At 41.0% G+C, this 27,060-nt stretch overlaps 1 protein-coding gene across 5 annotated transcripts in view; it reads right to left on the reverse strand.

Moving 5' to 3' along the window:
• The window catches only part of VPS13D (vacuolar protein sorting 13 homolog D), a 245,792-nt gene that overhangs the window by 78,641 nt on the left and 140,091 nt on the right, over nucleotides 1-27,060 (reverse strand). For all 5 annotated transcript variants that reach the window (XM_022598274.2, XM_022598273.3, XM_089901016.1 and 2 more), the window contains 5 exons: nucleotides 26,609-26,758; nucleotides 25,555-25,651; nucleotides 23,359-23,507; nucleotides 11,177-11,311; nucleotides 9,837-10,004 (listed from right to left, as the gene is read on the reverse strand). In XM_022598274.2, coding sequence (XP_022453982.2) covers nucleotides 9,837-10,004; nucleotides 11,177-11,311; nucleotides 23,359-23,507; nucleotides 25,555-25,651; nucleotides 26,609-26,758 — 699 coding nt within the window. The remainder of the gene's footprint in view (nucleotides 1-9,836; nucleotides 10,005-11,176; nucleotides 11,312-23,358; nucleotides 23,508-25,554; nucleotides 25,652-26,608; nucleotides 26,759-27,060) is intronic.

Raw genomic sequence — 27,060 nt, forward strand, 5'->3', positions numbered from 1 at the left:
AAACCCCCTCTGCAGGAAAAGTGTGCTAACACGGCTCGCACCACACCAATTACCGGAAACCTGAGTCTCAGGTGGAGATGTTGGTTTCCATAGTATCTGGTAAGATTCAAGAAGTACTGCCCAGCAATATTCTAGAAGTCAGAGGCCAAGGAAGGAGCCCAGAGCTCTACCACTTTCTGTCTGGCCGCCTTGGGCAAGCTGTTTACTTCCGCTGGGCCTCGGTTTCTTCCTGGTGGTGGCGGCAGTTGCAGGGGCGGTAAATAAAAGCGTCACCTGCTTTCAGGCTTATAGACGGGATCAGAGATATCAGTCCTTCATCAACAACTGGAAATCAAGACAGATATCAAGTGGCATTATTATTATTCTAATAAGGGATTATTAAATTCTAGTGAGTTAACCTTACTTCTCCTTTTCTCCAAGAAGCAAAGCCCGGGTCAGGTCAACAGAACTAATCAACCATAGAACTCTCAGGACAACACATCATCCCCAGCGCTCTCCATCCGGCTTCTTAACTGCAGCAATGTGTCACTAAGCGTCTGGAAGCCAACGTGCCAGCAGAACTCAGAGACATAAACACCTCTACAGAATGTGAAAAGCTGTCTTTCAGAGTAAGGGGAGGTGAGCAAGGAAAGAACAGGCTTACTGGAGAGAATGAGTTTATATTCTGCCATCAACTGACAGTGGGAAAGCACAAGTCTCCCTACTTTCATGATCTCTGCGCTGAAAACCAAATTTTAAAATGACATCCTACTTGCTTAGAAACACTTAAAGTAGTGAAGTTTAGTAAATAGCTTAAGGAAATTACAATGTGACATGTACATTTAGAGGAAGCTGGCTATTGGAGCACACACTGAGGTGGCCCGAAGCTCTGGTCTGCTCCCCCGTCAAAGCGGAGGAAAAGCCTGAGTGTGCAAATCAATTTATTTAAATCTGAATAAATCTTGGGTTAAGCACATCAGGTGTGTGAGAAGGTACAGCCAGCTTCCTCAAACGATTTTAAGTCATCTTCTGTTTCGTTAAGGGAAACTCAATCTTTTTGTCCCATTTCAATCCTTTTACACAAGATTAGGGATTCCCCGATAGTAAAGATTAATTCAGCAAGACTGGAAATTACAGTTGGAAAATCCCAAGGTCCAACACAGAAGGGAAAAAAAAGTTGGGAATGAATGGAGCTTCAACTGCTTGTGTTTTAGCTTCTACAATGGCTTGGGTTTGGTAGAGGGTTATGTCTGAGAAGCTGCATTATGTGGAGGAAAAATATACAGACTCCCAAATCACTTGTTCCTAAAACTTAGGACTCCAATACTCGTTATTAAATTTCAGTCAAGGTAACTGACCATTGTGGTCTCATTTTTCTCATCCGTAAAACGGAGATAATCCTTCCTTCCTTATAGGGTACACGTGAAAATTAAATGAGATAGCATCTGTAAAGCTCCTAGCCCTCCTTACCTGACATACAGGAGCCACCCAATAAATGGTGGCTACACATCCTTTTCTGACTTTTAAGGATGATATTCCAAGGAATCCCCTATTTCTCCTAAGAAAACACTTTGATTTAGCTTTTCTTCAAGATGGAGAGAGACGACAATTACAGGGGAGAAAGAGGTACAGAAAACCAAAAGGACCTTCCAAACAGAGTGAGTGTTCTGACTTTTTACTGCCAAGAATTAGAATTTGATTTGTTCATGTGTTTATAAAAATGGGTTACAGTTTGTCTCATTTAAGCTTGTCACAATTTTTCAAGAAAGGCCGAATACTGATACGAACAATACTGAAACGCAGAAAAGGGAGAACTACCACATCTCTGGGGTAACCAGTCAACCCAAGAAAAGCCTGAACATATTATTCTTTTACTCACCATGTTTACACTAGGGTAGAAAACCACTACTCTTTGGGGGCCACAAATATTTCCTGTCTTTTCAATTTAGCAACTGAACATACTGTTCCACCACCATAGACTGCAGTGTAGGAAGACAGAGTGAATTCCTCTGAAACATGAGATGTTTGGTCTAAGGAGATAACTAAAGACCTGACTCTTAGCTGAACTACTACTAAGAAATGAAGACAAGTTCTAAACTTTTCCAATCTCTCTGTTTCAAAAACAGAGAGTCAATGGTGGTGTCATTCCCTGCTACTTCTGGCCGATCTGCTCAATTAGGGTGGGACAAGAGGACAGCTAAGCCCCACTCACCAGGCTCCTTCACGAGCAAGGCTGCTCAGTGGAGCAAGGTGGGGACTGCCTGGGAATTCTGGCCACTCATGGGATTCTCATGCCTCCACTTCACCCGCCCGCCCCCGCCCAACACACTTCCAGTTCCCGCAAATATTTGAGGTTTGACCAAGTTAGGATAGGTCACTGCTGGGTCATTCAGCATCTAAAATTTGCCTCTAACCAAAAAGAGCTCAGACTAAGAGAATCATTTTAGTATTCAAGGTTATCAGAGGAAAATAAAACAAAAGCTCTGCTGCCAAGAATTTGAGTCATTTCTCTATATACAACCACTTCAAGGCACCTCCTCTTGGCTGGAAAAGAAATCCCTTGGGTGACTTATTTCGGATCAAAGTCTTTCTGAAAATAGAAAACTCTACATTTTCTAAGGGATAGATCACTGTCTGAAGTGAATTTCATTTAACTTAAAGTTTTATGCCAACTTAAATACACTAAAACCCCAATGCTTATAAGAAGGCATTCACCTCTTAGTTGCTTATAGGTACATGGAAAAGCTATTATGGGGATATCAGCTCAACTATAAAATGGAGCAGTCATACATAATGACAAAAACAGATACAAGTCATAAATTGCCTTTTCCCCTTCGGAATCCATGCAGGCAGGCACTCCAGTACATTCTTTTGTGCAAAGATAAAACTTTTGCCTTGAATAAACAGTGGCTTAGTCTCATTTGAGCCTTATAAATAGACTGCCTACAAAACAAATACAAACAAATGCTGTTTATCTTAAACAAAAGGCAGATGGACCCCTCTGCCCTCAACCAGGTCACAGTATATATGATAGGAGGCTGGCCAGTGGCAGGGGCTGGCTGAGAATCCCTGCGTGCAAGGACACGAAGTCAGTTTCCACTGGATCACTGCTATGCCCCAAATCTGGTTTCCTGGGCACAAAGGGCCAGTGAAAGGTTCTCTCAGAAGGGAAGTGGCTCCGCCACATATGGTACCCCAAACAGAGACCAAAGAACAAAATACCAGCTAAAGTGCTAGCTAGGTTTTCTACTGAACTATGCAAACAGTCTCAATTTCCCTCTCTCTCTTCCTCACTTAACTTGCTTGTATTTATCTTCAGACGATTTTCCTAAAAGCTATCGAAATTCATTCTGAGTCGAGGCAGGGCTCTTTGCTTTTCTCATTGTTGTTTTTATTTTTTAACATATAGAGGAATGTCTAGAACAAATCAAGCAGTTAGCAATATCTCCAAAGTGCAACTAAAAATGAAAATTCAGACGCCATTGCAGAAGATCAGGTGCTGGCTCCACAGGTTCCTGGTTGACCCTGGGGAAGTCACCTTACCTCTCTGGGCCTCAGTTTCTTCACTTATGTACTGGGGCTAATACTGCCTGTCCTATCTATTGACCAGGTTATTCTGATGATCAAATGATATCACATGAGTAAAACCACATTTGCAATCACAAAGGGTCTTACTGTCTATAAAGGAGCTGGCGACGGTCATAACTAATCCCACACAAGAATGACCACAAAAAAAAAAAAAAAAGAATGACCACAACCAGCACCATTTCCTGAGGGTCTGCTTTGTGACACAGGTGATGTGACAGCAGTCACCTTACAAGCTAACCAAGTGATGTCAAATAATAAGCTTCTGGTGGGAAGCTAACAGTAAGTAACTTTTCATATTCTCTATAGTGCCTGGAAGAAAGCCTCACACACACAAAGGAGAGACATCACAGAGGGGAAAAAACAAGGCCTTTAGAATTAGCTGGACTTGGTTTCATACTCTCCCTGTCATTTCCAGTTGTATGACCTTGAAAAAATTGTTTAACTTCTTTCCTCATTTGAAGAATCGAGATTAACATACACAAGACAATGTACGTAAAGAGCCTATCACAAGGCCTGACAAAGAGAAGGTGCTCAATTAATGTTTATAAGTGAGTATGTTTTCCATAATGAAGCAGGGAGTTTCAACCCTGTTCCTGCACCTTTTTCCTACTAATGCTCTTTGCACCAAGAAATATATGAAGCTATTAGGTCTTTATCCAATTCATAACAAACAAAACTGATTTAAAACAATAAAACAATGGCTAAAGCTATATAGGATAAAATGTATTAACTAAAACTGACAGAAAATTCATATCTCCTTGACAAAAATTTAGATCTGTAGAATTTGAGCTGGGAAATCTGGGCTTGGTAGAAATAAATGCTCTAAAGCCAAAGAGAAAGAAAGAAACCTATCATACAATTGTAAAAGTTATCAGTAAAGCTAACCTTTAGTGAACAATAAACCATGAATTCTAATTCCATGAACAACAACTGCCTTTGATGAAAAACATTTAGTTGAAAACAGGGAAAATTATTAAAATATTTGCATTCATAAGCGTAGAGTCAAAACATAACTGAGATCAAAAAAGTACCGGAGATCAAAAGCATCCTATATCGCCTTGACAAAGACACAAAGAGAGGGATGGAAAGTAGGACAGAACAGAGCAGAGGTTCCATTAGTGATGATCAAAAGTGCTCCTCTCCTTTGCTGGAAGAAATTAAGTACGCTATTGTCTTTCTTCCCTTAGGAAGACCAGATGACAGCTGTACAGAGAAAACACTCAGATTCTACAGGGGCAGAAAAGAGAATGGAATCATTTGTTCTACTGTTAACATCTGAGATTTTCTTGGTTTGAAAAGAACTTTTTTTAATTTTAAGAATAACTATGTAATTTTTCTGTAAGTATATGAAAATAATCACAAAATAATCATAGACAGAAGGGAAATGAGAGTCTATCTAAGAGAGGAAATTTGTTCAATGAATATCTCCCCAATTCTCTGGCTTTCAAAGAGGTTAGAGGGTCTTGTAGATATTCAAATGACACTCAACTAGGGAAAAGCATGCTCTTTTCAATTCGTGCAGCAGAGGGAAACTGCTCCTCTGACATGGTTTTGGAATTTGAAATGCTGTGCTTTTCTTAAATAAATCATATTCCTAGAAAGGGTTCCAGAGGCAATCATCCTGTCATGGCCTTAGGAATACGATCAGATCTTTGAGGGTCTACTCAAAGGGTTAGAGTCATTTTACCAAGATCCAGGCAAGGAAGTCATGGGATAGATGCTCACAGCTTGGAGGATAATCCCTAAATCATATCAGCTTAGATCTGGAATCCATAAGCTGATTTCTGGGGTTTGGGGGAACAGAAGAAAAGGCTAAGAGAAACAAAGGGGATAAAGGGCATAGATTACCTCCTAGTTCTGGTTCCTTGATGCTAATATGAAATAAATTAAATAACAGTTTAAAATGTAATGACAAATTCCAGAAGTGGACATGGTAGACCTGAAATTAAATATTTGCTGTGAATAATTCACAACATCTACCCACACACAGCTGAGACCCGCAGGTCTATCACCTTCTTATGTGACAGAATGAGTTCCCTTTTAACTTCTCGCTCGGTTTTTACATCTTCAAATCTTTTGCTCCTCAGGTCAGTGGGACAGGGGAAATTACCACCACCTTCTCATAGATTAAAAAAAAAAAAATTCCCTCAAGATCAACAGAGAAAAAGATTATTCAAGTGTAGGAATGGGATTAGAACCCAGGTATTCTGACTACCAAGTGCCCTCAATGCTCAACCCTATGTCTACAATAATGATTTATTATCTCTTGGGAGGCATGAACCTCTCTGACAATCCAATAAAAACTTCAGATCCTTGCTTCAGGAAAATACACATATATACAATATTGATAATTAATTTCAAGAGGTTTATGGGGCTTCTCCACTACATTCAAAGCCTATTAAACCAAGGTTACAGGACTTCCCTGGTGGCGCAGTGGTTGGGAATCCGCCTGCCAATGCAGGGGACATAGGTTTAATCCCTGGTCCGGGAAGATCCGACATGCCGCAGAGCAACTAAGCCCATGCACCAAAACTACTGAGCCTGTGCTCTACAGCCCAGGAGCCACAACTACTGAGCCCGCGCACCTAGAGCCCATGCACCGCAACAAGAGAAGCCATCGCAATGAGAAGCCCGCGCACCACAACAAAGAGTAGCCCCCGTTCGCCACAAGAGAAAGCCCGCAGGCAGCAATGAAGACCCAGTGCAGCCAAAAATAAATAAAATTAAATAAATAGATAGCTAGACAGCTAAATAAATTTATTTAAAAAACAAAACAAAACAAGGTTACAGCCCTTTGGTCTTTGCAGCCAAGTGGGGCTGGCTGGCTGGGGCTCGGCGAGGTGCAGTTCTGTCTTGTCTGACCCCGCTCTTTAACCACTGGAACTCAGGCACTCTTTAAAGGGATACTTCCCACAGGCCAACAGTTGATTACTGTGGTCATTTGCACTTCCTTAAACTCTTCTTGTGTACACAGAAAAGCAAACAAAACATTCCCCCAAAGCAACATTAAAGGTCTGATTTCAACCCACAAAACTACAAGAAAATGGAGATCTTTGGCCAAACTGCATACATGCAGAATCACAGATGACCTGAATGGGCATTTAGCTGACAGACCTGGCTTTTGAAGCTACCATTTCCAAAATGAAGTGGTAATTTTAAGTGTCTTTGTTTTCTCGTGATAGATATATGGACTAATTGTTATAACACACCCAGGGCTCCTGGTATCAAAATAAATTACACAGCAATTCCTCTGAGCAGCAGTCTGTGACGCCAATACTGATTAGCTCATAAAAGGCAAGAAAAAGCATGAAGAAGGATGCCGACCACATGGGGAGTAGGGTTCCCACTCAAGAATCCTTGGGTCCTGGAAAACAGTACCCTTATGCAAATCCAACAACAAGGTAAAGCATGATATCCAGCAAGACACAAGATCACTGCCACCCAGGCCTTCATATGGATTTGGGAGTGAGGGTGGAGGTAAGGCGTATGCTGCCCGTTCTTTCTGCTTACGTTATATTCTCATACTGACGCTCAAGGTTCAAAAACAGCTTTCCAGGGGAAACAGAAGAAGGTGATGAATGAGATACCCCCGAATGACAGAGAATAAAGAAAGCGCCAACCCTTTTCACCGGGATGTTGCAGAGAAACTCTGGAGAAACCCACACAAGGTCTCACCTGTGTAGAGCTCACAGGCAAGTTAAGATCCCGATGTCTTCATTCTCATCCACAAGGGTAGCTAGAGGGCCCTAACAGCCAAACTGGCCCACACGGAGTGTGAATATCCCACTCTCCGAGCCTGAGACCCTCCTCTTCTGTAGACTATAATACACTGGCTTTCATTTCAAGGGCATTAATGGTATCCTGGTGGCTAGAGTTTGTACATTTTACATTGATGTAAACCTAAGAGTCAAAGTGAAAACGCATTTCTCTTGTTCAGTTCATGTTTTACAAAGTTTTCATACGGTCATATCTCATTTTATTCTCATAGTAAGCTATAAAGTCAGGGCATATTCCAGGCTGAGGAAGGCCTTTCAATAAACCATAAGTGCCTTTTTTTTTTTTTTTTTTAATGAAAACAAAGCCCAGGGGTACAAAAATAGAGAAAGGAATTATAAAACCAAAGAGACTGTCCTATGTTAATTAGAGGGGTTTTTTTTTGTTTTTTTTGCGGTAGGCGGGCCGGCCTCTTACCGCTGCAGCCCCTCCCGCAGTGGAGCACAGGCTCCGGACGCGCAGGCCCAGCAGCCATGGCTCACGGGCCCAGCCGCTCTGCGGCACGTGGGATCCTCCCAGACTGGGGCACGAACCAGCGTCCCCTGCATCGGCAGGCGGACTCTCAATCACTGCGCCACCAGGGAAGCCCCTAATTAGAGTTTTAAAAAATTAAGTAAAATCTTTAAAATGAGCATTTACAACTAAAATTTTTTAATTGAAGTGTAGCTGATGCACAGTATATATAAATTACAGGTGTGTACAAGTAAATATTCTAACTGCATCTGTTTATATCAAGTTAGGTAGCAAAAGAACACTGAGGAATCTGTGCCACTTTTATGTTGCTGTCAGGGGTGAAGGTCCAAGGGCAGCATAGGCAATGATTCAAGGCAGAAATGTGCACACTCATTCAGACTATGACCCGGAGTCCATTTCCAAACCATGATTTAGAAAGTCTCTTGCCTCTCTACCTTTCACCGTTTCTCTAAAAGTTAAAGAGTGTTGCCTATTTTGAACCACAAGCCAAACAGTACCTTTTGTTCCGGTTTAATGTAAGTCCAGCAAAGGCATACCTCTGAGAGACTGTGGGTTCCATTTTAGATCACCACAATCAAGCGAATACTGCAATAAAGTGAGTCACACAAATTTTTTGGTTTCCCAGTGAAGACAACGTTAAGTTTACACTACGCTGTCATTAGGCGCACAACAGCCTGATGTCTAAAAAAAATAATGCATACGTCTTAATTTAAACATACTTTATTACCAAAAAATGCTAACCACCATGTGAGTCTTCAGCGAGTCATAATCTTTTTGCAATATAACATCAAAGATCACCGATCACCATAACAAATATAATCATAATGAAGAAGTCTGAAATATTTCAAGAATTACCAAAATGGGACACAGAGACATGAAGTGAGCAGATGCTGCTGGAAAAATGGCACCGACAGATGCGCTAGGCACATGGGGTCGCCACAGACCTTCAAGCTGTAAAACACGCGCTATCTGTGCAGCGTAAGGAAACGAGATCTGCCTGCATTGAAAAACCTGATCTGACTTAAGATCCAGCAGCTCTAGAAAGGAGTCTGGAAAACAGGAATAAATTCCCAACTTACACACATTATTACCAAGAACGCTATGCAACAGAGAAATGTTGCCATTCAACTCTACCTCCTTACCTGCTCATCAAGATAAATTCCTACGTGGCACCTGAAAGGCTCTCTACGGTGAAGCCACCATCCTAGTGGCCACGGCACAAGTGCACCTATGACTTTGCTACAACAACGCTCTATGGTAGACAAGCGGGGAGCACAGGCGCTCTCCCAATGCTGGTTCATTCGTGAAAAGGTCAATCTCTAGAAGGAAACTCTGTCGAGCTGACAGGAAGGGAAGGAAAGCAGAGTCTTTAGACGCCTATTGCATGTTATCAAATAGCAACCCCCCTTCAACTACGTTCACCTTTTTCCAGCTTCACACGTAAAATCAGCTCCTGCCAAAAATTAAACTATGGAATAACAAGATGTCCACCAAACAGGAAGCCAATGAACAAAAAAGCCAGCTACACAGCAAGACACAGCAGAATTACACTGCTGTCTTTCCGCTGCTGGACTCAGATGACTTAAAGGGTTGCTTCGCTCTAGAAGGCCGTACCACAGTTTGGACTTTATCCTGTGAGCTGTGGGTAATAACGGGTGGATTTTGGGCGGGAGAATGGCATGATCAAGTTCTATGTTTTATAAAGGGAGTTCATTCTGGCGGCATTGTGAGAGCTGCGGTGGAGTCAGGGGGCAGGAGGCTATGGCAGTGGGCGAGGGAAGAGACAATCAAAGCCTGGATGAAGGCAGTGGGAACGGAGAGGAGGAAGGGAAGAGAGTGCAGAGGAGCACTTGATGGCCTGGGGCCGGGTTACTGGAGGTGCGGGAAAGGCAGGGCACATGGGTGACGAAGCCAAGGCCATGTATGTAACTTCTCACAACCTATTAACTCTAAAAGAAGTTACAGTAATGTAGAGGACTCCTGAGGCTAATTACAATGGAATTTCACCTCTATTTCCTTACCTTGGCAGCAGAGTTTGATACTCCGTGTGTAACATTTCTGATAAGGCCCCCAACATTTCCATACTTTATCAGTCCAGTCACCCCTTCAGAAACATCATTCAAAAGCCCCATGGGATTGCCAAGGAAGTCCACTGATCCCAGGATTCGAGCTGCCTGGCTGAGGAGTTCCTGTCAAACAGAGCAGGGAAAGAAGAAAACCAGCACCCGTTTATATTTGCAGATCGAGCATCCCAAGCAAAAAGGTTAGAAATCTCTCTTGTCCTCCGTTCCCACCAACACCAACAATCACCCTTTAATTCTCATCAACTGTGAGCTCCTGCCCTTCGTGAGCTCTGCCCTAAACCTCTCCCAATACTCTCAGTACTCTTATACTCTTCGAAGCCATTCAGAAGAAGAAAAAAAAGCTATGAAACAGGTAAGACTCTTTACAAATACTTATTAGTATATATAGCACACTCTCCTTTCCATCGCTCTACAAATAGGGAATTAGCCAGCAGCGAGGAGAGTTTGAAAAGGAAAGTGAGGGAGGAAGCAGACCTGGAGAACCTGGAGACCCCTGGAGACCCCTCAGAGTCTGCCGAGCGGGTGGTGCATAGAGCGGGCACGTTCAGATCTACTCAGCAACCCCCCACTTCCTGTGTGCCCCCGCTGCCTGACTCCACAGTCCAGGGATATCCGCTATCTCACTCTCCTCACAGTGCAGTGGAAATATCACCGGTGAGGGAGGTCAAGGAAGGAAGCAAAGAAAGAAAGGGGGGAGATAGGAGGGAGGAAAGAGAGAAGGGAACACGCATAGGATACACTTTAACTCTGACAGCAAATAAATTTGATATGATCTTGACCCTTCTAGTCATCGAAGAGTACGTCTTGGCTTTAGATTTTGGTCTTTGCAGTCTGGACAATAAATACAAAATGGAAAATATCCAACTTGATAAAAACTTTTTAAGTTCAGCTCTAGGGCAGGATTTCATAGGCTCCAAGAACACTGATGCGGTCACTGAAAGTAGGCCCATGCCTGGCAAACAGGGTTCACATTCACAGTCTTTTGCGTTGTCATGAAAGCCTCAATTAAACCCTTAGGATTGTGACTGATCTAGTGGAAGCCCCTGAGACCAGTTCTGAGAGACAGGATTATCCGTTCATAAATCGGATGCACTGTTTCAAGAGTTTCATGATGTGCATGGACTTCGTGGGCTGTGATGTGACCCATAACACAACAATCAGAGCTGAAATGTTCATCTGAGTTGTCAATAGTGACATGTCAGTAACCAGAATTCCCAAACAACTAAAACAATCATTCTGCTTATGCTCCAGCCACTAAGTACTGCTCCAAAGCTCACCTCCTGGAAATGTTTGAGGATATCATTGATGATGAATTCCTTGGTCTCATAGGGATGTACCCGAGTGAATGGATCCAGATTAATCACAGCATCTTCAAACCGAATCAATGGAAATCCCAAGGTGCTTTTGAGGGCCTAGTTAGGGGGAGAAAGGCAACGATATGCTTTAGCCATATGATGGCCTTCCAGGGTACTGTAATTCTGAATTCCATGAAAGCTACAAGTCATGTCAACTTTCCAATGAGAATCAAGGTTATGATATTCATAAATAAGGATTTTCCCCTGTAATTATAAAAGTAAAATATTAGGAATATATATAAAAATATATAGATATATCACTCAAAGTAACATATATCACATAGAAATAAACACTCTTAGCTTCACAGCATAATCTTTCTGGTCTGTTTTGGATCTGTATGTCATGTTCTACTTTTTGACTGAAGCATACCACACACACAGAAAGGTGTACTAATCAAATGTACGGTTCAGTGATTTTTCTCAAAGTAAACACAACCATGGAACCATCACGCAGACCAGAAAGTCGGTTATTATCCCCAACTTGGAAGCACCACACCACCACCCCCTCTTTGTGGACCTCCCATCAAGACCCCCTCTTCCCCTAAGGTAACCAGTATGCTTTTTTAAAAAAATAAATTTATTTATTTATTTATATCGGGTTTTTTTGGCTGTACTGGGTCTTTGGCGCTGCGTGCAGGCTTTCTCTAGTTGCGGTGAGCGGGGGCTGCTCTTCGCTGTGGTGCGCGGGCTTCTCATCGCGGTGGCTTCTCTCGTTGCGGGGCACAGGCTCTAGGCGTGCAGACTTCAGTAGTTGTGGCACGTGGGCTCAGTAGTTGTGGCTCGCAGGCTCTAGAGCGCAGGCTCACTAGCTCCGTGGCATGTGGGATCTTCCCAGACCAGGGCTCAAACGCGCGTCCCCTGCACTGGCAGGCAGATCCTTAACCACTGCGCCACCAGGGAAGCCCGTGGTAACCAGTATCTTGACTTCCAGCACCACAGCCGAGTTTTTCCTGCTTTGAATTTTATCTAAATGCAATCATCAGTATGGACTTTATTGTATGTGGCTCTGACATCAACAGTAAGTCTGTGAGTCACTAGGTTGTTGCACACAGCTGCAGTTTAAACACAACTGTCAGTGCTACACAGTATTCCAACATATGAATAAAACTATTTAACCACTGCTGTTGATGGAACAGTTGTGCTGTTTCCATTTTTTTGCTATCATGTATAATGCTACTATGAACATTCTTGGACATGTCTTTTGGGGCACATTTGTACGCATTTTTCTTGAATATCTACCTGGAAGTGGAACTGCCGGGTCATAAAGAAAGTACACATTCAACCTTATAGCCTATGCTGCCAAGCAGTTTTCCGAGGCAGCTGAACTGGCTTACTCTCCCTGCAGCCGTCTATGAAATTTCCTGTTATGCTACATCCTCACCAACACTTGGTAAAGATAGCTTTTTAGAAATTAATTAATTAATTAATTTATTTATTTTTGGCTGTGTTGGGTCTTTGTTGCTGCGCGCAGGCTTTCTCTAGTTGCAGCGAGTGGGGGCTACTCTGTTGCGGTGCGTGGGCTTCTCATCACGGTGGCTTCTCTTGTTGCGGAGCATGGGCTCTAGGCGCGCGGGCTTCAGTAGTTGTGGCACACAGGCTCAGTAGTTGTGGCTCGCGGGCTCCAGAGCACAGGCTCAGTAGTTGTGGCGCATGGGCTTAGTTGCTCCACGGCATGTGGGATCTTCCCGGACCAGGGATCGAACCTGTGTCCCCTGCATTGGCAGGTGGATTCTTAACCACTGCGCCACTATGGAAGTCCCAAAGATAGCTTTTTAAAAAACAAATATTCTAATGGGTGTGTAACGGTAACTCAGTGTGGTTTTAATTTCCATCTTCTTGTTGAAGGATGAGATTACGCACCTGATAATACACACATCAGCCTCGTGGATATACATTTTTGTTAAGTTCCTACTTGAGTCTTTTGCTCATTTTCATAGTGGATTGTCTGTTTTTTCCTTATAGTTTTGTAGGAGTTTTTCTTATACATTCTGCATACAAGTCTTCTGTTTCATGAATATACTGCAAGTATCTTCTCCCATTATGTGACTTGTCTTATCACTCGTGGGTGTTTTTTGATAGCAGACATTCTTAGTTTTAATGAAATCCAACTTAACAATCTTTCCCTTTATGGAAAGAACTTTCTATGTCATAGTTAAGAAATTACCTACACTAAGGTCATAAAGATATTCCCATATGTTTACTTATAGAATTTTTATTGTTCTACTCTTCACATTTAAATCTACAATCTACCTGAACATGATTATTATATATGTTCTAAAGCACAGATCAAGAAGCATTTTTTCCACATGGGTATCTAATCAACTGAATAATATTTATTGAAAGGCCATCCTTCCCCTTATTGTAGTACAGGGTAACTTTGTCATAAGTCAAGTGAATGTACTTATATGTGTCTGTTTTTGGATTCTCCTTTGTGTTTCATTATGCCCTGCCTTCTGCCAATACCACACTGTCTTAATTACTATAGTTTTATAATAATTTTGAAGTATGTTAGTGTAAGCTCGCCAACTTTGTTCTTTTTCTTCAGAACTACCTTGGTTACTCTTTGCACTTTTCATCTCCAAATAAATTTTAGAATCAGCCTGTCAATCTGCCACCAAAAAAATTGCTAGAATTTTCATCAAGACTCTATTGAATCTATAGATCAATCTGAGAAGAAACGACAACTTTATAATATTGAATCTTCCAATGTATTAACATGGTGCACCCCTTTACTTGTTTAGCCCTTTTAAAATTTCTCTCAGTAATATTTAACTGCTTTCTGTGCAGAGGTCTTGTACACACTTTGTTGGATTTATTCCTAGGTATCTGTGGTACAGTAAAAATGGCCACAAATACTTTGCATCTTCTATCATTAGCAGAGTCTATTTCCCCTTCGCCTGAATCTGCACTGACCTTATAACTTGCTTCAAACAATAAAGTGCAGCAGAAGTAACGTGCAATCTCTGAGCTTTGGCCTCAAGAGATCTTGGAGCTTCTGCTCCGCCCTTTTTGATGTTTCCACCACGTGAAGAGGCTGAGACTAGCTTCCTTGAAGACGAGAGACCACGTGGAAGGGGGTCTATTGACAGCCAACACCAAGCGCCTGACGCGGTTGTAAGGTCATCTTATATACCCTTTGGTCTCAGCTGACTGGCAGGTGACTGCAGCCACATCAATAACCACAAGTAAGTCCAGCGGAAACAGCACCCAGCTAAGTCCAGTCTAAATTGCTGACCCACAGATTTGTCAACAAGTAAAATGGTTGTTTTAAACTACTAAGTTTTGGCATGATTCGTTACACAGCAATAGATGATATTGTATTTGATGTTTTCTTAATGGTGTTGTAAAGACATCCTTCAAATTTTCCTTTTCTCTGACATATAGAAATACAGCTGATTTTTGTACAATGTCTTCAGTGACCTTGTTAAATTTACTTATTTATTCTAATAACTTAACTGTATATCCTTTTAGATTTTCTAGGTAATCATGTTCTCTGCAAATAATAAAGTTTTCATTTTCCTATCCAGTCTTTATACCTTTTATTTATTTATTGCACTGGCTAGGATCTCCAGCATAACAGTGAACAGAAGTGGTGAAAATGGCCATCCTTCCCTGCTTTCAATAGGTCATCACTGTGTACGATATTTGGGGTAGCTTTTTTATGGAGACACTTTATCAGATTAAGGCAGCTCCTTTCTATTTTTTTGTTTCCTGAGTTCTTATCATAAATGGATGCTGAATTTTGTCAAAAGACTTCTGTGCAACTATTGAGATAATCATATTTTTAAATTCTTTCATTCTGCTGATGTGGTGAATGACATGATTTATTTGGAAATGTAAAGTAAACTTACAACCCTGGCATAAACCTGATGTGGTTATGATATACAGTCGGCCCTTGAACAACGTGAGGGTTAGGAGTGCCAATCCCCTATACAGTCAAAAATTCTCATGTAGCTTTACAGTCAGCCCTCCATATCCACAGTTCCATATCCACAGATTCGACCAACCATGATCATGTAGTGCTGTATTTACTGGAAAAAAAAAAAAAATCAGTATATAAGTGGACCCATGCATTTCAAACCCCATGTTGTTCAAGGGTCAACTATATTTTTCTTCTTATATATTGCTATATTTGATTTGGTAACATTTTGTCCAAATTTCTTCTATGTTTGTGAAAAAATTCTAGTCTGTAATATTCCTTTATTATCTGATAATGTTAAAAATATAAATTACAGTTTTCTGGTAAACTTCTTGAACACATTTACACTTATTTTAAATTCTGTGTCTGATAATGTCAACATCTGGTTTCTCTGTTTCTAGTGTCTGTTTCTAGCGTCTGTTTTTTCTCTTGATAGGCCTGGTAATCTGTGATTGAATGCTACACTCTGTATAAAAACTTATAGATTTTAAATGAGTCTTTAGTTTCTGGCAGGCAGTTAAAGAGGCTTATTAATCCAATCAGTGTTTTCAAGGCTGGCTTTCAGTCCTTGTAAAAATAATCTTTGTCTGTTTCCATCTTTATAAGGTTTGGTATAGTCCTTCAGCAGTCTCAACTGAAAACCAATTCCATTCCTCCCCTTGTAATCTCCCCAGCACCATAAAACTGCTAAAAGATCTATTTAGTTAGCCTCTTGGCTGCTACTTTTTGCTTGGCTTCTCTCAGACTACTTAGAAATTGGCATCTGCTTCAAGAAACAAAACAGCTCAGACTATTGGGGTTTCTGTTCTGCCTGTCCCTTCTCTGTAAGATATGAGCCCCTCCACACCTACGGTCAATTAATCTTCGACAAAGGAGGCAAGAATATACAGTGGAAAAAAGACAGTCTCTTTGGCAAGTAGTGTTGGGAAAGCTGGACAGCTGCATGTAAATCAATGAAGTGAGAACATTCCCTCACACCATGCATAAAAATAAACTCAAAATGGCTTAAAGACTTAAATATAAGACATGACACCATAAAACTCCTAGAAGAGAACATAGGCAAAACATTTTCTGATGTAAATCGTAGCAATGTTTTCTTAAGTCACTCTCCCAAGGCAAAAGAAATCAAAGTAAAAATAAACAAATGGGACCTAATCAAACTTATACGCTTTTACACAGCAAAGGAAACCATCAACAAAACGAAAAGACAGCCTACGGACTGGGAGAAAATATTTGCAAACAATGAGACCAACAAGGTCTTAATTTCCAAAATATACAAACAGCTCATATAACTCAATAACAAAAAAACAAACAACCCAATCAGAAAAAGGGCAGAAGGCCTAAATAGACGTTTCTCCAAAGAAGACATACAGATGGCCAAAATGCACATGGAAAGATGCTCAACATCCCTAATTACTAGAGAAATGCAAATCGAAACTACAATGAGGTACCACCTCACACCAGTCAGAATGGCAATCATTAAAAAGTCTACAAATAATAAAAATGCTACAGAGGGTATGGAAAAAAGGGAACCCCCCTACACTGTTGGTGGCAATGTAAATACATGCAGCCACTATGGAAAACAGTATGTAGATTCCTTAAATAACTAAAAATAGAATTGCCATATGATCCAGCAATCCCACTCCTGGGCATATATCCAGAGAAGACTATTTCGAAAGGATACATGAACCCCAATGTTCATAGCTGCACTATTTACAATAGCCAAGACATGGAAGCAACCTAAATGTCCATCGACAGATGAATGGATAAAGAATATGTGGTGTGTACACAAACACAAACACATACACACACACACACACACAATGGAATACTACTCAGCTATTAAAAAAAATGAAACAATGCCATTTGCAGCAACATGGATGGACCTAGAGATTATCATACTAAGTGAAATAAGTCAGAAAAAGACAAATATCATATAATATCACTTATACGTGGAATCTAAAATATGATACAAATGAATGTATTTACAAAACAGAAACAGACTCAAAGACATAGAAAACAAACTTGTAGTTACCAAAGGGGAAAGCGGGGGTCAGAGGAGGATAAATTAGGGGTTTGGGATTAGCAGATACAAAACAGATAAACAAGGTTCTACTGTATAACGCAGGGAATTATATTCAATATCCTGTAATAACCTATAATGGAAAAGAACATAAGTATAACTGAATCACTTTGCTGTACATGTGAAACTAACACAACATTGTAAGTCAACTATACTTCAATTAAAAAAAAAAAAAAAAAAAAAAAAGATCTGAGCCCCTCAATTACCAGCTCTCTCAGTAGCAATGGAGTCTTTACTCTTGCTTGGCCAGCCCTGTGAGGCTGCCCAAAGCTTTCCTCGGATTCTCTGACTTTGGGCAGCTGCTTTCTGCTTGACTTATTTACCTTTCTCCCTACACCACTTACAAATTAGAGCTGTCTCAAAAATAAAACCAGAGTAAATGCTGGGCTCACCTTATCCAGTCTCCTTCCTCTCATAAATCGTGGCCCCTCAAGTACTGGCTGTCTTGGTAACTTTCCAATACCTTCAAACAGACTTTTCGGCTTTTTTCAATCTAGCTTTCCTTGTAGTTCTCAGCTGGTTTGGGTCTGCTATAAGCCAGTTAACAATTTTTGGATATGGCCTATTTTCCAATTAACAATTTTTGGATATGGTCTATTTTCCAATTATATTTTTATTTAACATGATGGACATTTTAGGGATTTTAGAGAGCATGCCAAATACTCTTCTTTTTTTAAACGTAAAAACACTTTTCCATGCTAATAATGTCAGTAAATCTCTAATCTACTTGGAATTTATTCTTATACAGAGTGTGAATAATAAATTTAATTTTATATTTTTCCATATGGCTAATTAGTCCAATAGCATTTATTAAAACATCTATATATTCTCCACTGAATTGAAATGCCTTTATATTAAAATAATTTAATATAAATGTGCAATTTACTGGACTTTCTATTTTATTTTCTCACTTATTTTTTAATCCTTCAGCATGTATTTTCAGAGTCTGCTTTAAATTCTTCTGGAACAAGAGCATGTTTAATTGAAATGAAGTTATATAATTGAAGAAAACCTAGATGAAATTGTCTAAAACCAGAGTGGGAGAACTTTTTTGTGACTCAAAATTCAGATTCAAAAGGCAAAAGACTGATAAGTTTGACAACATAAAATAGAAAGCTTCTGTATGATTTTAAAAAACATACGCACACCAAAAGCAAAGTAAAAACAACAAATGAAAAACCAAAGAAAAAATACTTGCAACTTATAACAAAGACAAAACTTCTATAAAGAGCTTCTAAAATAAGAGGAGATAAAAGACCTATAAAATGATTTTTAAAATGGACAAGTGATATGACCAGACAGTTTAGTTCACAGAGGAGAAAAATGGCCCTTTTTAATAAACATATGGGTTAGGAGAAGAGAAGAAACAAACAGAAGAATAACAGGAGAACCAGCAAGGACAACGCCAAGAACAGGGAGGTCAGCAATATCAAATATGGCAGAGGATCTGACAAAGATGAGGACAGAAAAAAGCCCACTGCATCTGGTGCCTTGGGAAGTCACTCGCAACCTCCTACTAAATTTCAGGACAAAACATTTCGGAGATTAAGAGCATCCTCAAGTTAATTCAGCCTAACACTCTTATTTCTTTAAATAAATAAAACCAAAGAAACATTAAGTGGGTGGCCTAAACTCCTGTAGCTAGTTATTAGTAGATCGTAGACTTGAACATGCTCATTTTCACAACCACAACTACCTAACAGGCAGAAAGCATGAAGACCAGAAAAGAGGATTATTTTACTTCTCCTGAAAAATGTTCTGCTATTCATTCTTGAATGTCTCACCCATGCACATGGTGAGTGGTGATGAAGTGAGCAGGCACTATTCTCCCCATTTCACTGACACAGAAACTGAGGCCCCGTTGCCTCAACTGCTTTGCTCAGACCTACAATAAATAGATATGCTAGTAAAGCCAGGTACTGACATCAGTTCAGCAGTTTGTTTTGTCAATACAACTCTGAGCATTACTTTCTTCTCAGAAAAGAGGAAATGAGATCAAAGCAAAGGCATACAGCAAAAAGCTCTGTACCCCAACTTTCTCATTGCAACCAAACACTGAAGAAGAAGAACCACACGTAACACAAAGACTTTGAAACCTCTACTAAGTTGTCAAAGCCCTCATGAGAGACACTATCCCCTTTCTGAGTGGCTAACGTGCTTTGTCTGAACCAAGGAAGTATTCTGGCCTTTCAGTAAAAATGATCTTTACCTGCTACTGCTTTGGGGCCTCCCACATTTGAAAAAGCTGAGATATGGCACACTGGTATGAATTACTCTGCCGCCTTCAGGTTGTTCTGGTGAGTCAAAGTACAGGAGATGAGAGTTTCCCTCTTTCCGAGCCAAACAGGGCTTTTTCTTGTAGTAACTGAATGACTAATCAAATACAGTAGTATACAAAGTTGATGCTTATTTACTCAAGTAGCAGACAGTTTCCTGTTATAAAATGGATTCTGGAGAAAGCAATCTGTGCTCATAAGTTCCTAATAAAAATAGGAAAATGTCTATTCCTACTTCCGCCAGATAAAAACCGCTGAAGTCTTCCAGAAACTTTATAGAGTTGAAAGAAGAAATACCTGTCCATATGCCATAAGGTCTCAGATCACAAGCTAGTCCCTGGGCCATGTCCCTTCCTTTCTTAGTTTATCCTGCACTAAACAAAACTGTCTGGAATTCATTCTTTAAAGGTTTATTTATGGTACATAGAGACTTTATGTGAAGCAGGGTATTTGCCCACTTGCCTCTTGGGACAGTGTTTAAAACTACAGGGATATTTCCCTCTCTGGCACTTTCTGAAATACAATTAACAATACTGGATCTTTTTTCCTTTTAACAAATCTGGTTTTTATTTAGGGAGGGGAGGAAAAAGTAAAGGGTCTGAAGTTTCCCAACAAATTATTTCAAGCCTTTGAGAAGACAGTTTTAGGCTTTTTAAATAGTGTCTTTGTTTGAAATTCCCCCTCACCCCCACCCTCTTGCTCTCCGACCATTAAAATGTGGGTTTTCTTCCAAACTAGATTGCTCAATTAAAGCCCTTCTTTTGTAATACCCCAATGCTCTAAATGGGAAAAGGGCTGCTGTAGGCCACCTTATGAAACCTTTTAAAGGCTCCTGGACTCTTTTGATCTTTAAGAAAACTGAAAGAACATATAAACTACCTGGCACTTTCAATATTATTCTGCTACTCTCTAACATGCAAACTTGGGAGAATAATGGCGAATGGGTGGGGGGGGGCGGGGAATGCCGTGCTTTCGTCTCTGCATTTGTGAGATGGAACTATTATCTCCCCCTTCTTCCATCGCAGAGTAAGGAATCCAATTGAGATAGCAGATGTGAAACTGCTTTGAGTCCTTCTGAACAGACACTCTATCTGGCAATAATGTACCCTCGGTGTAAACCTGAAGAGACTTCCCTCTGAGACTTCTGACAGCCTCGCTTCTGGCCTGGAGTCAAGAGAATCAAGATAATTATGCCTTCAATACCAAAGACATGGTTACCTTTTAGTCAGACTCTCATGATTCCTGCTCTGGGACAGGACTCCATTTCCTAAGCACATACTTTTAGCCGTTACATATTCATCTCAAAGAGCAGACTGCTCTTCCTAAGAGCTACTAATAAAGGGATATTACTCTGTTAGAAAACTATTTGAATAAATGACATTATTTTATGAGTCCCAGACTCCTCGAGGAGAAGGCAAGACACAATAAAATGGTGACTTCTGTAAGCTGAGAATTTAACTCTGACATCCCAATTCCCAGCACCCTGTTTGAAACATTAAGATACCACATTCAGGGTGTCCCCCGCCCCACACCTCATAATGTGGCTGCTCCACTGAATCTGTTTAGCAATCATTTGAAAAATGCCTTGAAAATGTTCCTTCAATATAGCGCCAAATGAAACACTCAACCTAAACGACTCCCAGTGTATTGCATGCAGGGTGAGCGTGCAAGCATCAATACCAAGGAACTGGGGGCCTGAAGCTACTTCAACTGTAGAAAATCATACTGCATTTGTTAGTGTGGGGGGAAACCTTCTACCAGGAGCAATTTGGAAGGAACAATTAGGTGTCTGTGTTTCTTAGTAAGATGATTCAGAAAACAAGAAGTCCTTAACTCTCAGGAAATGCTTGACACTGGTTTGTTGGGTGAGTGCCAAGTGTTCTGGGGGAATATATACTTTATCAAACAAACCCATTCCAAAGGGTCACATAAGTCAAGTGGATACTTGTGGATATTAGCAAGATAGTGGTTTTCCCATGGTCTCCCCCCCCACTCCCATGCTAATTATAAGTATCTTTAGTCTCCTGGGAAACATGAAGTTAAAGCTAATTAAGCAGACAGGACAGTCCATGGAGAAGGCCCTGTTCTCAGGATGGTTGCAGGAGCTCCCCGGTCCCGACCTGCATTCCCAACTACTCATCCTGTTTGCTGCCTTAATGAAGCAGTCACCCTTGCCCTGTCCTTACCCCGAAACGACTTGATTTGGACCAGACTACTACTGTCTTGTTACCTATAAGTCTATTTTAGAAGTTGTGAGCTGGCAAATCGTGGGCCACATGGGGCCCACACATGTGTTTTGTTAGGTTCACAAGGCTTAAAAACAAAAACAAAAAAATTCAAATCGGTTGCCAACATTTAAAAACCAGGAGATTCCACATAAAAATCCAGATTTCCGGCTTCACTTTAAAAAATCCGAAGATCTGGCAACACTGGGTTCACATTCCCCCATAACAACTGGCTGGAGCTGAGCTGCACTGCCCCCTTCAGATGAAGAGTGCACACTCTGAGGGCCATGGTGCCCCCGGGGCTACTTCGCCAACTTCACTGCTGGCACAGTTCCTGCAGGCATGGAAATTTATGACTCCAGGTTTATTACTTACTTGTCCACATCTCTAGCTACTCCTGTTCAGAAAGAGAGACCACCCTGCAGCATCTTAAAGGAGGCAGCATGGGGCAGTGGGAAAGCCTTCGACCAGTGGTTAGTGGGGAGGTAGATGCCCTGATACCCATCTTCAAGTGCAACAGAGGAAAGAACCAGAAGTAAGGGGTGCAGGCTGCAGGGAGGCAGATGTAGACTCCGCCTAAGGAAGGACCTTCCAACAATCACCTGGGTTCTACTCCTGCTCCAACTACACAGGCTTCAGTGACAAAACACTGTGAACTCCAATATCCTTGTTCATCAAGCAAGGGGATCATTAAGGACTCACAGAGCTCTAAAATCCTCCGCCTCCTTATGTTCTAAGGGACAGCACAGCATAGGGGTAAAATGTATGTAAACTTTAGAGTCAGATAGGCTTGGATTTGAATTCTAGAAGCATCCCTTAATTTGAATAGATTTTACTGCAGAAAATAAAGATGGTATTCAGACTGTATCTGTCAAGTGCATATCCAGATGCTCTGTAGGAATGTCCCATCCTAATATGGTGGGTAGGGGAGGCCACACCTTGGTGGGTAAGTGACCGCGTCATCCTTGAAGGTGGTACACATTTCCACCGTCAACCATTCAAAAAGAGGTGAGTACTTAGGAGGCGAGAAGGAGGGCAGGCAGGACTCGGGCACAGAAAGAAGATATTGTCTTGGCTACAGCTTTTCTCTCGAGTCTGGGAGCGGCCCTAGGAAAGGAGGCTTTTACCTCACTGAGATGAGCCAAGAGCTAAGCAGAGGGCAGATGGGGTTTTATGTAATTCTGTGTTTACTCTCTTTTGTTACTCTTTAATCTTTAGCAAAGTCATACTTAAACATTAAAAAAAAGAAAAGAAAAGGAATATACAGTTGACCCTTGAACAACACACTTAGTTTGAACTGCATGGCCCACTGACATGCGGATTTTTTCAACAGTCTACTCGGATGCAGAACTGCACGTAACGGAAGTTATACGCAGATTTTCAATTGTGAGGAGGGGTGGGTGCTCCTAACCCTCACACTATTCAACGGTCAACTGTACATATGTACATACACAGATGAGTCGATAAAAATTCTCAAAAAAGAAAATCTGTAAAAATATCTGCTACAAATGATGATACTGGACGGAAAAAGCAAGTGGTAAACACACTCATTCTTTTCCAAGGAAAAGTCATTTTTAAAACTTACCCAGCTAGCAGCTCACCTTGAGATCCAGTGGTAGCTTGTTGGAGGTGAACACGCTCAGCTTGATCTGGGGGATGCTGATTTTGAGATTTTCAAAGTAGTATCGAATTGGCGTCCCACCTTGCTCAGCTGTCTTTTCGTGGAGGTTTTCATCGTATTTTTCCACCTCTGGTACAAAGGTAGAATTGTTTTCTTGAAAAATAAGTTTCCTCTGAAGTCTCATGATTCAAATACTTTCGTTCACATTGAAAAGAAACTCACAGAAAAATGTAAACGTCTGTTTGTCTAAATTTAATTTTTTAGGGCTCAGTAATATGTACAGTATCCTGATGCCATTTCTTTGTAAAAGTAGATCTGGTTCATGTTGCTGATCCAAAAAGTACAATAGCTTAATCTTTTGATTTGTGACTCTATTACCATCTGGCAGATATCATCTATGGAAAAAATAATCCAGGTGGGAAAGCCAAAGGTCATGGGTGTGCTTGATGGCAATGCGTTTTCTAGAAACCATGTCGTTACCATTATTATTATAAATGACCCAGATTATCTGAATTTATTTCAGAAAATGATATCCAAATAAGTACTTGGAGTGTAGATTAACTGAATCATCATGAACAACATGACCAATTAAATGATGAATCTGAGCGAAACATAATGCCTTGAAAAGAAACAGGCTGCAGGCTATAAAGAACCAACATCACGACAAGTGGCTCTCTCTCCCAAACAGTGGACATCATTTAAATAGCAGAGTGGAGGCCGATTTCTCACTTGTTATCTCATGAAGCAAAAGGGATGAACACAGGCTAAAACACAGCAATGTGCTCTTCAACTTGATGCTGTCCCCACACCCATGTGGGCAGCTTATTTGCACTTGGATTCATGTGCTTTTAGAAATAAAACCAAAGAGACTGTACATATCTACATATCAAACAAATTTATACTGTAAGCTTTTATATAGTTCTATTTATAGAAAGAAGGGAATAGGTTGAAAAAAAAAAAAAAAAAGATACCGCAACAGAGATAGGCTTATCTGTATTCAGGGAACAGGAATAGTTATAGAAGGCAGAGGAGATTCCTCAATGAAAGGCAGGCAAGGATTTTACAAAAGAGTCTAAATCCACTAGACAATGCTTGGGGAGAAATTTATTTAGAGCAACTTACAAGAAAAGCGTGTCCAATCAAATTTAAAGTAAAACTTCCCAGGAAGGTACCAAAAGAGAACAGATACCTGGCAGGCAGGCTCAAGTGGCTCTCTGAACACAAATAAACACTGGCGTTCTGACCCAAAGTGGAGAACGCAGCACTAAACAGACAGGATCTGCTCCTGATCCCAAAGACACTTACTTAAAGCTTAAAGTCTAAGTCTGGGGTAAACAGAGCAAAAATATCTTTCTTGCGTTGTGTGCGTGTATGTTCATATGTACACACGTCCCCAGGGATTTTTTTCCCCCTTTAGCCTACATGGGCAGATAAACATTAAAAGTCTCTATCTTATCATTTCTTTAGGCTCAGTATTTAGTTTAGTCTTCACAAGACTAAGCATTACTGACTTCTTTCTAAGCTGTATATACAGTCTAGCAAAGGCCATGATGAGGCATCTAAAATAAAGAGACGACAGCTACATAATTTCTGTGGCACTGCTGGAAAATTTAGGTCTTTCAAAAGCTTATCCTACTCCCCTCTCCAAAGAAGAGTAAAGTAACTAGAAACCTTTGTAATTACATTAAGGCATAAGGGTATGGATGTGAAAAAAAGTTAAGGAGTTGAGGCTAGCCAATTTTTTTCCTCAGCTAAACCAAAGGAACTGCCGAAGGGATTTCTGATTCTTGGCCCTGAATCTGTTTAATAAACAAAGGTTAGGAAACAAAGTGGTTTGCTAAATGACTAACATCATTTCTGCCATCTTAAAGCAGATGAGTCAAAAAGCATGAGACAAAGAGGAACAATATACTGCTTCCCAAAAGCTTGCCCCTGGGTATGCTGGGACACCAGAGACCCTTGGAGCAGCTTCTTTCGTACACAGATACACCTCGATACCTGTCAACAAGCAATACTTAGAAAGAGAACTGAACCACAAACCTTAGCTTCCCAGCTCAGACTATGAAGTGGATAGAGAGCTTGCCAGGCATTCAGAGCCACCTATTTTCACAAGCAGACTAAAAAATGCCACCCTTGGGCCAATTCCCAGATACACACCTAGAACATTCGACATTACCTGATTCTGCCTGATCGTAGCCAAAGAAACTCAGCAGCTTGAGGAGCAGTTTCTCCTCAATTTGTACCGTGAATCTCTGAGCCGTGACCATCAGATGCTAGAGATAAAGAAATTCTGATTTACAGTGCGAATGCCAGAGGAACTCTCATCCGCGCCCTAAGAAGGCCCCTGTGATACGGCGTGGTCTCTTTACTTATGTGATTTCATAATCATACTGCCAAATTTTTTCTGGCTCATCTCTCTCTACATTGTTATAATGAATCAAAAATTCCAGAAGATGTTTAGTAGACGATTCACCATCCTATTGCTTGGTTCCCAGGGCATCTGTGTCTGGTTAGTCAGGATTATACTTTCAGATGCACTGTGGTATATGGTACTGAGCTCACATGGACAGCAGCTAGTTTAAGGAGCAGAGCTGGGCTTGTGAATTTGAGGGCCACAGGCAGGCTTGACCCCACTGGCGCTGGTGACAAAGGACCAGAAACATGAGAAGCAACGTCTTAGCTCCCACTTTTCCAGAATTCGGTGTTGTAACGCTAGCCTGTACATGAAGACTTCTCCAGGAAAGAAAGTTTATCACTTCTGAATGATCTGCTTTTAGTAAATAGTGTGGCAGCTTACAGAGGAGGATGCCTGTCCCAAGGTCAGGCCCCTCCTATCCCTTTTCCAGTAGTCTTGGATTACTATTTTTTGAATTTATTTTATTGAAGTACAGTTGATTTACAATGTTGTGTGCTAATTTTTGGATTATTATTTTAATAACATATCGAGATCATGCCTGGTCACGACCAATCTAGAAGATGCTACACTTTCCTGCAGAGACTTCACGCTGACGAATACAGACTCTGGCCCCTATGGATTCCGTACTATTGCCCGCTGAATCACCGACAACACAACTGAGAAACTGAAGTTTTAAGAGGAGTTTCCATCAATTCCGCTACACAATGTATCGAGTAGCTTAGTGCCTTACCCCCACTGGACTATTTCCATCCACAGCCTGAACTGCTGCTCTGAGCCTTGGCTGCGAGAGGACAAATCAAGCCCACCAGCCTACCTTGTAGATGTTGGTCAGCGCACTCTTACTGGGGAACTTCACCGTGTTCACTTGCACAGCAGGGCCTGTCTCAATGACCTCATTCTCATTGCTCAGGGGAGTCACAAAGAGCATGAAGGGCTGCGTGGTGCCAAGGAGCTGATTGTCCACCTAGGACATGAAAAAGCAGCAACAAAAACAGACAAATTGCTCAGTTTTCATTTTTACCTTTAACTAGGTCTCACAATATGCAGGTCATTCAGAAAGTACTTTTGGAAATATATTCTCACTAAAACCAGCAACAATAATAGCAATAGTTAGGAGCTATACTTTATTTGGTGAGTGCTGTGTGCCACACACCGAGCTGGTCCCCTCACAAGCATTATCTCATCAAGTCCCACAACGGCCAGCCTGTCCAAGTTATCAAACTCAGGGCTCTGCTGCATCCTCACCACAACCTCCCGGGGATCATC

The sequence above is a fragment of the Delphinapterus leucas genome, chromosome 1 (genome assembly GCF_059928025.1).
Source record: "Delphinapterus leucas isolate spDelLeu-1000000601 "Yukka" chromosome 1, BTC_Dleu_Yukka2, whole genome shotgun sequence".
NCBI lineage: Eukaryota > Metazoa > Chordata > Mammalia > Artiodactyla > Monodontidae > Delphinapterus > Delphinapterus leucas.